The sequence below is a fragment of the Lathamus discolor genome, chromosome 3 (genome assembly GCF_037157495.1).
Source record: "Lathamus discolor isolate bLatDis1 chromosome 3, bLatDis1.hap1, whole genome shotgun sequence".
NCBI classification, from domain to species: Eukaryota; Metazoa; Chordata; class Aves; order Psittaciformes; family Psittacidae; genus Lathamus; species Lathamus discolor.
In genome coordinates, this window is record NC_088886.1 from 93,538,881 (window position 1) to 93,553,245 (window position 14,365).

At 42.2% G+C, this 14,365-nt stretch overlaps 1 protein-coding gene and 1 long non-coding RNA gene across 4 annotated transcripts in view; one reads left to right on the forward strand and one right to left on the reverse strand.

Moving 5' to 3' along the window:
- Positions 1-14,365, forward strand: part of ADK (adenosine kinase) — a 301,741-nt gene that overhangs the window by 969 nt on the left and 286,407 nt on the right. The window contains exon 1 of one of the 3 annotated variants that reach the window (XM_065670652.1): positions 7,869-7,962. The exons of the other annotated variants lie outside the window; for them this stretch is intronic. Within the exon in view, the coding sequence (XP_065526724.1) occupies positions 7,949-7,962 (14 nt within the window). The 5' untranslated portion in view covers positions 7,869-7,948. Of the gene's footprint in view, positions 1-7,868; positions 7,963-14,365 lie in introns of those variants that run through there. 3 annotated transcript variants of the gene reach the window in all.
- LOC136010041 (uncharacterized) lies at positions 3,009-7,672 on the reverse strand. Its single transcript, XR_010610745.1, has 2 exons — positions 6,684-7,672; positions 3,009-6,529 (listed from the first exon to the last, which is right to left on the reverse strand). It is a non-coding gene; the product is annotated as an uncharacterized LOC136010041 (long non-coding RNA).

The window sequence follows — 14,365 nt, forward strand, 5'->3', positions numbered from 1 at the left end:
TTCCTTATTTGCGTGATCACTATATACGGACACTGACTGAATCTTAGGTGGTTGGTGGCCTGCACACAAACAAGTCATTTAAATGTCATAGCAGAAAAACATAACGTTTCTCAATGCAGGAAGCACGGTCAGAATGAGTACTGGGAGAGCTGTTGCTGAGCTTTTGTTGGTGCAGTATCTGGTTTGTTTTCTCGGGATTATTCAGATATGAATGTAATTGTAAGATAGCCGATCTCCTTCCAAGTGTTCAGTATGTGAAGAGGATTAATGACATAAGGCTTGAAAGGTCCAAAATTATGTTGGCAATTACTAATAACTTGTTCAAATATAGCACAAGAGAGATCTACTTTAGTACTGAGATGAGAACAGTCCCTTTCAGTACTGATGTCCTTACTGAAAGAACTAATCCTATTAAATTTGTCAAAGTCAGGGCACTTGTTCCTTTGGCAGCTGGGTGACTTTTCAAGTTTAATAATAGTTGACAAGCTCAGTTGCAGATAGTGGAAGAGGAAAAACGTAACTGAGCTCTGAAAGCAAATAAATGACAGGCAGCAGTGTAAGGCTGGAATTAAAAAGTGACAGTTATTTCCATGGACCTTTAAAGCAAGTGGGGCAAGAAACAGCCTATTCAGTGTTTCTGTCTGTAAAGCTTATTACAGGTAGCTGCATTTTACCTGTTTCAGGCCTAAGCATTACAAAACCCCGACAAATTTGAGAACATTATTGGAGTACTGATTTAAAATTGTAAAGGATGCTTCCAATGAAATGAAAGGCCATGGTGACATGCTGCCATAACAGGCTGGTTAAACTGAAAATAATACTTTGCAAGGCATGATAGATAAAATATGAGAAACATTGTTAGAACTTGTCTACTCAAATTCTGTTCCAAGTTGTTTGTGTGAGGTGTGAAGTAGACACCAGCCCTGTTTCGTAAGAGGAGAAATGCCGTAATTAACTGGTAATCAAATAAACGTAATGTGTGCTCTGCGCCACGGGTTGGACTCATGGGGCAGGTGAGGTGATTGGACTGGATTTGGCAGAGCTCTGCACTCATTTGGACATAGCGACAAGAATGTGTTTGGCGGAGTGCTGCTGTGGGACTTTGTCCTGTGTTAAAAGCCAATACAGAAGGTACCAGAATGATTGAGATTCATTGACTTTGTAATGAGGTTTGGTTGTTAATGCAAAGCACTGCTAGACATGCTTGGGATTATTGGAAACAGCCTACAGATTAGAAAAGAAGATTGCTTGAACATTTTGGGAGATAACAACTTCATATTTGTTATACCAAGAATTAGGTGTGAATTCTTTGTTCCTGACATCTAGATCTGAGACTCTCCACCTCTTCAGAAGACCATGTCTAATGGACTTGACAAGGATGGATTTGTACCTTACTTATTCTCCCATCAGATACAAACCTGAATCTCTTCTGTGGCTACCACAAAAACTATTTTAATATAAAAAATGATATAAAAAATTAAATCCCACCCTGTATTACAGGCCATATCTTGTTATTAGCAAATGTTTTCTACCCCTATATTTATATATATATATATTTTTTTTTTCCATCATTTCCCCAGAGTGGCATCAGAGAGGTTTCATGAATTAGTATTTTTCTTTTTTTAGTCCCTTTTAATCCTTTCAGGGAAAGGAAAGCAAATATTGCTCCCTCATGAGGCAGCAAAGCTGACTGGGTTCAACTAAAGTTGCTTGAAAGCAATGTAGGATGGCCAGCTTTGCCACCCAGTGAGCAGAACACAAAGCCCGAGACCCAAACTCGCGTTCCCAGCTCAGCAATGCGTTGTGCTGACATTAATCTGCTGGGCAGCAGGTTTTGCTTTGTCTTTATTGACGGGTGCAAATCCCCACTAAAACCAACGGGCTTTAGGCAAGGCCATTAATGCGTGCTGCGTTGTTTCAGGCTTCTGACTACCTCTCTGCTGTGTGAAATAAAATATCATTGTGTGTGTAAACTGTGCTGTTTGAACAGAAAATAGGCTTGCAAAGCTGCAAATGGCTTGTTGCTGAGCGGTAGCATCAACTTACTAGAAACATCATGAGGCAGTGCTTTAGAGGAAAATTACTAAGGATTTGTGTCCTATATTTGATTTGGTTTTCTCTTGGAAGTCTGTGAAAACCACAGCCAGGCTTCTGTTAACAGACTGATACGGTTACAAAAGAATTTGGACATTCCCTGTAGAAATGTTTGAGCTTATATGTGCGTGTCCGTACAGAAATACACATGTGCGCAGCAGAAAAAAACCAGCAAACTTGTGAAATCCTCTGTTGTGAAGTCCCCTGTGCTGCATTATGGCCTTTTGGCCATTCCGCAGCTGCTGTATTGATTGAATACCCCTGACGTGGCTGGCTGTTTGGACAAATCAGTTTATGTCCATGAAGACAATGTAGGCATTGAATTTGACAAATACAATATCCTTAAAGTATAAAGTATTCCTTTTTTCCTGTTACTGTTTGACATCTCTTCCCTTTCAGAATAAATTATCAAACACTTTGTGGATAATTTTTATGAAAAGCAGTCCGTTATCATTACTGCTCCACTAGACTTTAGACAGCTTGCTACTGGAGACTAAAAAATATTGCAAATTTAATGCATTTTTACTTAATAAGATGGCTTTTAATTCAGCTTATTCCTTCATAAGCCTTCTACAAATGAAAGAAGACTGAATATTTTAAATTAGCTGTGACAAAGCTTTCAGGTATTTCTTTTTTTTTCTGATTTGATCTCTTTCGCCATTTGTATTCATTTCAGTTACTGTCATCATGGCTTATACTTCTCTTACTTTCCAATTTCTCATATCTGGAAAGATGAGTAATGGTTTCCATGTCAGTACTCTAAATGGTCTCTTACTACAAAGAAAGATCTGAAACTCAAGCACCTTGCTGTGTTTGCTCCCAGAAGAGTAAAAGCAATAGATATTTTCTTCAGATGGGTATTTATACTTCTGTAGAAAGCAGAGAAACAAATACTTTTGAAGACACTAGCAACAGACTTTGCTAATTTTGCTTTATTTAGGATATAACAGCAGCAAGCTTCCCTTCAAAGCTGTGTTAATGAAAATATACCCAAAACCGGAATGACTTGCAGCATGGAAAATACCTCAATCTTGCAGTTCAGGCCCTTATTTCCATTGTTCTATGTAACTCTCGAATTGCTGTTCATACTGACGTGTGTCTTCACCTGGCCTTTGATGTAATCCTGTGGGATTTCTCACAGCGTGTGTCATATTTCCACAGTTTTGTGTTCTTGTATTGGAGAGGCTTGTTACGGAGTTTGCATCCCTTTAATTAAGGTAAATCCCTGCTTTACAGGAAGGGGTGTGTAACCTGAGGAAAGAGGAGGTCGTGGGAAGGCTCCTTCTGCTCGGGACCACAAGCATGGCTGAAGTCTCTTTCTTTCCTTAGTGTTGTTACCTGCAGCCCACCTGGCCAGGAGAGTCATACTGACAGATAGTTTAGACATAGTAGTCTTTGCTGATACCCTGCAGGAACATGTGCCTCCACCTTGGTGTGCTGCCTCCCTGAAGTCAACAGGACTAGTCTTGTCCCTAGAGCTGCTTGCATGCTTGATTACCTGTGGGAGGGGAACCAGTGCAAATCTGCCTATTTCATTATGAATCTTGAAGTTCCCTCTTTTTCAGCTAATGAAACAGCTTGTGCAGAATTACTCATCTAATTTATTCTCCTAATATTATAAGCAGACAAGGAAGATGCCTGGAAAGGAGTCTTGAGTGAATATAGTAGTAGTTGGATACAGTGGCAGTGCAATAGTGTGAAATGTACTTTCTGCAGAACAAGACCTTGGCTCACTCTGTGGTTGCTGAGGTATACTTCATGTGGAAATGTTTGAAGCAAAACTCTGGCTTGTGATTCAAGGTTGTGATACCGTATTTGACTAGTTACTTACACAGGCATGGTACACAAATACTTCACAAACCAGTTTCAGCAGCAGGGAATGGGTTGCTATCTAAAGGCTATTAATTAGTATTTGCTGGCAACGTATTGGAAAACCTTATCTTGAAAAATATAAATGGAACTTGCAGATACGATGTGAACACTATGTTTTCTCAAGGCTGTTCATTTTTTATTTACATGAATTGCTTCTTAAATAATTTCAATTTACATGCTAGTGTTATTTATGTGATAAATATCAAAGCATTTTGTGTGAAGGAGAGAAGCCTTTGGATATTACTCAGAATTCAGTGAAGGGTAGGGCATTTTTTCCATTTTGAACTATAATCATTTCTGTAATGACTGTTTGACCACAGTTAAAGCTGTTTCGTGCTTGAAGGATACAGTAGCATAAAGCTATTTGCTGGCTTTATGCTACCTTGAGATTTCACTTACAGTGAAAGATTCTTGTGGGGGGTTTTTTTCCCCCCTTGTACAGTCAGTGGTACAAAGCAGTTGTAAGTGTCTCAAGGGCTAGGCTATTTGACTAGAGTAAGACAGAAAACAAGTATAGTTGTCTGCAATATGATGAAGACTTAGATTTATAGACTTTTCTCTCCTCTTACAGGTGTATGGTCTGTGAAGTTGCATTCAAAGAAATGAGAGTATGCTATGGAATTTTAAATTAATAATTAAAATTATTTTAAATACTTTGATAATAGATCTGCACAGATAAAATACATCTTATTTTATGTTGCAAAATACAAAATTCTCTCTGTAGAAAAGTTTTCAAAATAGTCACTGTTCTAGCAAGAAATACATGCAGGCTCTGAAGAATGCTGTTATTGAAAGAGAATTTTGGGACTTCCTGCTGGCTAGGTTCATTTTATAATGTCTGTTGAGGCTATTATGTAAAAGCTCATCCTTCTGTCTTGCAAAAGAAGAGGGGGCAGCTTATCTAAGATTAACCTTAGGTTTGTACTTTGAGGAAATTGAGAAAAATACAAGGGTTAATGGAGAACTTTCTGTAGTGTAAACAGGGTGAATTATACCAAATATTTGTGGTGTAAAACATAGCATACTAATCCAAGGCTAAGGCCTAGATTGCCTGCATCTTGGATACAAAAGTTACAAATGTATAAAATGTATAGTTTTGTGTGTTACTTCAATACAGTGTGATTTTAAAAATTCTCACATGCTTACATTTTGTTGTATCAGGTAGGGGTGCAGTTCATTTTTAATTCACACCACCGTGCTTGAAAGGAAGTGTTTTAGCGAAATCACCTGAGAAATAATCGTTCATCATATGAAGATCTCTTCCTTACTGTACAGTAACAGAAGCAGTTGAGAGAAATTGTGGGTAGACCCTGTCAGGTATTATGTATTTTTTGGGGGGTGCAAAAGCTGTGAATTCTGTATTTCTCTCAGGGATTTCTGAAGCCAAAACACATGTGCAGGCACAAGTCGGTTGCCTCACGCAAGCAGAGTGAGTTTGGAAGGTGTCATGGAGGCTGAGCAAACTCAGACTGGCTGCCTAGCACATACGTGATGTGACTGCAGGTTGAACTTGTGGCACAAGCATCATAAAGTTAATCTGCAAATGACCATAGGCAATAAATGACTGTTTTTCCAGGGATACCCTGGTTCCTGTTGCTCCACTTACGTATCAGGATGTCTAGAAGTTCCCTGGCAAATGACCAAAAACCCGTAGTAGTTGGTGATGTCTTGAAGACATCAGTAACAGTAGAATATATGATAGTACAAGCAAGATGATTAGGCACTTGGGAATAATTTGAAGTTCATAAAGTGCTATCGACAAGTGCTGTTGAGGTATCATACATGCTATTTTGTGAAGGGCTGTTAATTTTGCTTTTTAGAAAAACACGCTTCTGGACCTATTCTGCACTGGTAGAAAGTTATAAACATTTGATGGTACCTCATCTGGCCTCTGTAGCTTAATATATTCTTAATATGCATTTGTATCTTATAAATTACTAATAATATATTAACATGATCTATATTTAATCTGTTTTCCTTTACATATTTGTATGTGCTTGTTAAGGCTTGGGAATTATTTATGAGGGAATCTATAGCTTGATTTTTTAAAAAGTGGGTTCATTCTTTAAAACACAGTGATGGGACCAAAAAGCCAAAGCAATGTTGCTACTGCCATTATATTTGCCTGTGATAGGATTCCCCCCACTCCTCCCATTTTCAGTTACAAACTAGAGGCTTGGCTGTTAGGTACTGAAACTGTTAAACTAGGAATAATTTGGTATTCATCATGGGTCAGAGGATACAGACATAATATATCAGTATATAGTATTTATGTTTTATTAGAGTTCAAAATCCTCTGTCAGGATTTGGGGAGCTGTTGTACTGTGCATTGCAACAGTAGGGGCATGGATGCATTTCCAGCTCCAATTAGTTTGATTTATTAAGACCCCTGACACACATTAATAATGAGAATTTTGTAACTGGTAATTTTTGAGTATACAGTTTAGAGAAATTTGTCCTACGTCAGGTATTGAACATAAATGTTCCTGTTATCTTCACGTGACATTATAGGTCCTTGAGCATCATGACCGTCCCAAATTTTGGCATCATCTCTTCCAAGACACTAAAAAATCAGAAATAATTAAAACGTTTGGCTTTAATTTTTCTGACTACAATATTCCCATTTTGTGGATGGAAAGGAAGGGAAACTAAGAACCACATGATTAGGAAGCTGTAAGGTTTAAATATTCAATTAGAGGTGACACAGCAGTACTTACCAGAACAACATGGGATTCACTTTTGGCAAAAACAACCTCTTCTGACATCAGTTTCATGAATCAGTGTTTCTGGTGCTGGTAAGTTATCAAAGTGTGTGCCAAATCTGCAAGGGGTAGCGGTAACTTTGACAGCCAAACGAAGAGCAAGTAGGTAGCAAGAGTGACAACAGGAACCTGGCTTTAGCAACGCTTTTCCTTTCTGGTGAGGCAGTTCTGTTTGAATGCGGACACGAAGCAATTTGGGCGGTGAAGGGGCTGCCTTTTTGTACCCGCAGATGGTGGCAAACAGGCCCACGTCTCATCTGTGAGGTTGGAAAGAGAGTAATATCCGGTCGCTGCGTACCACAGGTGGCTGCCAGGCGTTCCAGCAAGCCGGGAATAAAATAGATGTCCCTCCTGAAGCTAGAAGCGAGAGCTCGCCGTGTCCGCCAGCCCTGCGCCCCAGCACCGGTTACTATTACGCAGGGACGCGCGGTCTTCGCTGTTGGCGGGTGCCGGTGCCCGGTTGCGCAGAAGGTCACCTCCGGCGCCGTTAAGCTCTGGCCCAGCACACGGATCCAGAGCGCGGAGAGGCGTTCTGTCCGGTGTGCGGAACTCGCGTGTCGAGGGAGGCCGAGCGGCCCCGAGGGGGGTGCGGGCAGACGCGCGGGGGGCGGCCCCGTGACAGCTGCGGGACAGCGCTGCCAGGGGCTCCGCTGGCCATCTTTGAGGCGGGCAGCACGGCTACAGCCCCGCACCTCTTCGCTACCTCCATTAAACATTTTGTTTAATTAGCGCTGGCGCCCACAGCTGCCATTTCGGGCTCGGGGGGGAAGGGAGGTGGCAGCAGGAGGAGGTGCGTGGGAGGCGCGTGCTCTCTGCCCGCACCAAAGATGGCGGCCAGGGAGCCCGGGCCGCCGGGCGGGCGGGCGGCGCCGCTCGGTACCGTGTGCTGCGGGGCCGGTCGCCCATTGCCCCTGGGCTGCCGCCGCCGCCGCCGCCTCACGGGGCTCCTCGCGCCCCGGCCGCCGCGGAGGGCGCGTGCGGCCCCGCCCCCGCCGGGCCTCCCAGCCAATGGCGCGGCGCGCGGGCGGGGCGGGGCGGGGCGGTGGCGCGCGGGTGGGTCGGCCGAGCCGTGGCCGGCGGCTCAGTCGCGGCCGAGGCGGGCAGCGAGCGCGGGGGGCGGGCGGCGGTTAACGGCCGCTGAGGTGCCGGGCGGAGGGGCGACGCCGCTGGCCTGAGGGGCTCCGCCGCGGGCGGGCGGGCGGCTGGCGGGGCGGGGAGCCATGCCCACCGTCAGGTAAAGCTGAGCCCCGGCGCGCGGTTCGCAGCGCAGCCCGGCGCCCCAGGGGAAGGGGCGCGGTGGGCGCTGACGCGCTCGCGGGGCGGGGGCGCCCGGCGCGGTACTCCGCCGGAGCTCGGCTCTGCCGTCGCTTCTGCGCCCGCTTAACGAGGGTGAGGGGCAGCGCGCCCTCGCCTCGCGTTGGTTCTGCGGCTTCGCGCCCCCGGGGCGAGGCGGGGTTGCGGGGCCGGTGCCCTCCCGTCGCCTCAGCGCGGCGGGGAGGAGCGGGGTCACCTCGTCTGGGGCGGACAGGTGCGGAGCGGCCGCACGCTCCGGCCCGGGCGAGAGCCGCGGGGAGCCGTGCGCCGGGCCGGGTGCCGGCCGGAGGGGAGCGCGGGGCGGGAGCCGGGGCACAGCCGGGGGCTCGGGCGGCCGTGCCGCTCTGCGGCGGTGCCGCTGTCAAAGATAGCGCTTCCGCGGCGGGTCCCGCCCGTGTGGTGGTGGGGACGGATGTCGCGGGACCCCGGCGGCCGCGTCTGAACACGAAAGCATGGCTGTAGCGGGCCGTGACTGGAACCTGGCTTTAAATGTATCCTCAGTAACGAGAAGCAGGGTAGTAATGACAGGCCAGGCTCTTAACAGTCCGTTTGGAACTGCGGCGGTGCCGGGTTATCAGTGATAACTGAAGAATGACAAGCCCTTGACATAACATTCAGTGAGTGGAATTAGTACGACTAATTTTGTTTCGTAAAACTCGTAGGATGGGGTGGTATTGTCAGCTAGTAACCTTCATCACGTAGTTATTTTGATCAGTCCTTTAGTTGCTATAGAAGTACCTAAAATTACGGACTCAAGTTCAACAGTCGTTCGCAGCAACTTTCCCATCTCGCCTCTCCACCCTCAATGTAAAACTCAATGTATCAGATTTCACACTGTTTCTGACCGAGGAGTGCAGATGGTAACTCTTTGAAATTGTATTAATATTTGGCTGCTGGAGCTTTTGGAGTCAGCGCAGCTGTGTAAGGAGCTGGGTAGTGGTGGAACAGTGTTCTTCCCTGCAGCAGACTTACGTAAGGTCAAGGCTTTTAGGCTTGGCTTCTGAGTTGGAACCTGTGAATGTGTCACTCTAGAACACTATGCAACTTTCGTAATAAATGTTCACTGAAGATACTCCTCTAAGTCAGTATGTAGGCCTGTAACTCCTTAGTCAAATATTGCCTTTACTTAAGATCTAAGTAGGGAAAAGCATGTGAGCAGTCCTACAGGCGACTTGTGTGTTTAAGGTCTGTATGCTGAAGTGGTTTGCTGATGAGTGATGCAAGGGAAATTATCTGAACTCTGTAGTCACGGAATAACAGTTTGGAGGTACTTTTAGTGTCAGGCAAGCTGTTGTTAATGGTAAATGTCATAGTAGTCACATTTATGTTGTAAAGGTGAATAGGATGAGAAAAGGATGTTTTTAGTCAAGAGCTTATAGCTATTCAAATGCTACAAATCTGGTACTGTTGCTGTTAACTACATGTATAAATGTTTTTTGATAATTTCAAATCTTGTGTTATATGGGGTTTAACTATGTCCTTTGTGACGGAAAGGGATATACTGAGAACAGGCTTAGAACATGCCTTGTTTGGCCTTACTTTTAAAAGCATAATTAAACCCCATAGAAATACTAACATTTTAGATCTTACAAAATTATATCTTATATTTTTAAATGGAAGACTAGGCAACAGCAGGCTGTCATGCAGTTGGGACACCCAAATGCCCCAGTCATGTTTTTTTAAGGCTTTCTGACTACAGAATGTCTTAGCAGAAGAATTTAAGTGTATGTTACAGCTGCACAACAGTATAAGGCTGTTACAGAGCAATAAAAAAAAAGATGAATTTTTCAGCTTGGCTTTATTATTAGTTACTGTTATGTAGATGAGAAAATCTTTGCAGCTATTAAGAAAAAAATGTGGGGTTTTTTTTGGTTTTTTTTTTAGGAATAATGGGATATTTTTTTTCAGTTTGTTTCTTAAAGCAAGACATGCTAGTATCTGAAGGCTCAAAATACTCCTCTGTCTCTGTGCCAGTAACTAATAATATGCTTTCACTGATATTTTGATGTTGCTCTTCCACTGAAGTGCCCAGCAGCATGGGATGATAACAATATTGTGTGATAGTTAGATACAGCACTGCTAATGTTCAGCAGCCAACGAGAAAAAGGACTGCGTTTTTAAAAATGCTTGCAATGGTTGAGCATTGGTTATGTATGACCATCATACTGGATGTGGCTTTCCAGATCATTCAGTTATGGTTAATTTGTTGACTTCTTCAAAATGATTGAAAGGTAGCTCAGTCCTGATGTATGTGTGTTGTCATTTGGTGTGGTTTTGACTATTTGTGAAAAATCAGTCATCTTGGCAATGTCCAAACAGAATGCCAAAATTAACAGGTAAAGATTTATTTATATTTAATGAATTACATTGTTTGAAGTAATAATTACAACTTGCTCTTCATCTAGTCCTCAGTTAAATAACAAATTCATTAAATATATTACTTGTTGTCAAGTTGAGAGTGCAAATGCAGGATGCATCCGGTGTTTCTGTAAGTTTCCATTGGTACTGTGGTTTTGCCTGGTAGGTAGATAGTGTATTTCTGTGTCCAAACAGGTTTAAGATATGTATGAATATCTTGTTCTTACTTTGGAGTTTAAAAAGTATATATGCAGTTTACATATATGTGTATAGATACATACTCATACATACTGACTGTGTATCGTCATTTAATGCCCTTAATTCGTGCAGGTGGAGATGTCACTTGTTTCTTGAAGACCTGAGCCAAATACTCTCTTGCAATAGGTTAGTCAGGTTAAGCAAGAACACCCTTCTCAGATGATTAGATAACAGTACTCCTGTGCAAGAGAAAGGACTGCAGGGAATCAAGGAGGCTGTGGAGTCTGTAAGTCTTTATTCTGTGTCTGTGACAGAGATGTATTTCTGGTGTTCATGGTCAGGTTGGACAGAGCCTTGGGTGACATGGTTTCGTGTGAGGTGTCCCTGCCTATGACAAGGGGCTGGAATTCTATGATCATAAGGTCCTTTCCAACCCTAACTATTGTATGATTCCATGAAATAACCTATGTATTGTGAAATCTCACATTTCAGGAAGCTATTGCTGCTTCCTTACTGTGCTTTGCATCTAGCTGGCTGGAAATCACCTGTGATAGGTGCAGGTGTCCAGTGTGACTGAACAGCAAACATAAGGGCAGTAAGGTTTGCATGTACTGCTGAAGTGTTAAACTTGATGAGAATGTAACAATTTAATATCTCAGCTTCTTGGTCTGGAGACTTGTACATTTAGCATTCTTCTGGATCCTAAATATTGTGTTTGATGTTTTGCTTTTACGATATGTAGATTTATAGAATATATGTGATATTAGTATTAATACTAATACTAATACTAATACTAATATGTGATATTAGTATTAGTATTACAGAGGAGCAAACTGTAGCCAAGTAACTGCCATAATTCGTGTTGTGCCACAAAAAAAATGCAAGAGTGTAACAGTGCAGATACTTTGCACTGTTAGGGTGCTGAAATGTAGCCAGTGTAGGGTTAATCAGGTTGAACATGCTAAGGGTTTACATAGCAGAGTCTTTCTTTTTAACAGTAGAAACACCGGACTTTCCAGATTGTGGTTCACAAAGCTCATGTTAGAAAACGCTGATCACAGGGGTGATCTTAAATGTCTGCTTTAACTTGTTGCATTTTTAAAACATGATACTTGGAAAGAGATTGTTTAGACTTCCCATTTTGCCCAGAAAGGTACTTTTACCAAATGCAGTGTCAGTTAAGGAATGACCCAACTACAGCCTCCAGTACATATGGAGTGTATGGATTTTCCTCCTTTTTGCCAATGTGACATCAATACCTTGTTTTAAGCATGGAAGTTCTAGTACTTTGGAGCTTAGTTAATTCAAACATCCAGCTGTAACAACCAAAAATGTGGATACGTGTTAGTTGAAATCAGAAGGCTAGCTATTAATGTGTTACTTTGTGTATTTAGATATTTGCAAGAACAAATTGTGTTGTGTGCCTCTTCATAGGAATCAAGCAGTTAATATACTGGAAGTTTTATGTGCTTGAAAAGCTGTCAAGTTCTGCTATCCTACATCTGGTTGAAAGAAACAGCTATGCTGAAGTCAGGGCAGGTTTGCTCAGAAGTCTCAGGAGAATGTTTCTGAACATACATTTACTAGCCTAGTGATAGCTACCTTGTCTTTTAAAACTTTCTATCGCAGATGGCACCCTACTACACAGCCTTAGAATAATTGGCCAGGTACGATTATAAAATACTGTGGGAGAAGGAGGGCTTGAGGATGGAACAGGGCTTACTGTATATGATGTAAAGAGCTGCCTGGAATAAATGGAAGTGGTAGTTCCTGCTGACATAAGAGGAGTTGTGAATGCATGTTGCTGGCTTAATAGAACTAATGGACGCTAAACCAGTACAAAGTTGCTCTTGTGCTGCTTCAGGTATATTGACCAGCATGTTCTGCAGCCCACAGCTTTTCAAATGCTTGCTAGTTTCTATTTTGCTTTTCCATTGAACAAGGTAACCTATTCATAGGTTGTGACCTCAACATGTCAGCTGTATTTCAGAGAGGTTTTGAAGTACAGCTGCTGTTTGCTGGCATACCATACAGTTAAGTGCTGATACTTGTCTTACATAGAAGTATCTGTGATACTTCTTAACTGTAGGTATAAAATTATTGATATGTAGAATTTCACAGGATGTAAGAATTAGCTAAACATCAAGTACAGTAACATACAGTTTGGGACAAATCTGCATTAAACACTTTTAGAATTCTCACTTGTTCATTCATTGTCCTGCAGTGCTACTGATGCAATACTTAGTTTAAAAAATGGAGAGAATGTCCTGTTCTGGGGTTCCAACTGAGATACCTCTATCATTTTGTCATCTACTCTGTCATCTGTCTCCTTCTTTTCTTTCAGCTAGATACAGCTTATGGTTATGTGATTTAGACGAATCAATATTTCTTTTCACACTGACAAAAGTATTTAGTGAATCCTAAAGGTTTTCACTAAGCAGATATTACATATGCGAGTTGGGAGTGAGCTGGATTTCTGGCTCTCTCTTCACAAAGGAATGTCTCCCGCATTGTACGTACAGTGAAATGGGCTGTAAAGGCCTGTCTTTAAAGCTACAACAAAAAAATAAGATACTTAAAGCATGGTTTGCTGTTTCTTAATATCAAGATTAGTAACCATATTTTCCACTTTTCTAGACTTCAGAATTTAGCATTTAATGGAGACTAGTGTGGCATTGTAAAGAGGAAGTTTGACTGTATGCTTCTGGCAAGTAGCTTCAAATTTGACAGATATTTGTCAGCAAAAGGCTTTTCGTAGCAGTTGAGAGGAAGTAAGTGAATGAGTTTGTTCCATATCATCCCCTTTCCTCTTGTTTTATATTCTTTTATCTCTAAAACATTTCTCTTATTCTAAATGGACCAGAACAACTGAAAACTCACTTTCTTTGAGATTCAGCTGACACTGTTGCGCAGCTTTGAATAAACTTAGGTAAACTTTGCATCGAGCTGCAATGTTACAGTAGTACTTTTTGGGGGATGGAGAGACAGGGAATATGCTTTCTCTGCAAATACTTGATAGAGGCGTAGTAAAGAGGGAGGTGGTCCTACTGAAGCTACCTTCTGTGGCTAGAGAAAATCCTTGCCTTGCCAGTTGGAGGCAGCAGGTGTCAGCTTAGCAAGGAATGTGATGGGTTTGGATGCAGTTTTAAGCAGCCTTTGAGAACAGCTGCATTCACTTTTCCTTGACACTAGGCCACATATCTAATCCTTTGGTATTACTGCATTATCACCCAAGTACATGCTATTCAGAAAAATGTCACACATGGTTTCTGAATGAACTGGGAAAAAAAAAAAGTTAAAAAATTAAAGCTAGCTCTTTCAGCTCGTTACAGTATCCCTCATGTCTTGTTTTTGTTTGACCAGAGTCATGGCAATGAATTTAAAATGGATTAAAGAAAGTACATACAAGGTAGATGGCTGTGCTGTTCAAGATGGCTGACAATGTAGAATCCATAGTTCTGTTAAACAGCTTAAGTCTGTTTTAATAAGTTAATTATTGGTCAGTAGCAGAGAAAACCCAGCAACTACATCCATTCAGGGAAATTCTTACCATCTGGGCTGATGCTCCCCCTGTCTAAAATTTGGTATTACAATCTGAACAGAATCCTTTAAAACTACAGAATGTGGCATGCAGCTCTAATTCTCTCTTTGAGTGAATGACAGCTAAACAGAATGCTTTTATATATTCTAGACATATATTCTTGACTACTTGCAGTCTGTCTATCAAATAAGATGATTGTAGGATGATACTTTACTCAAATTTGACT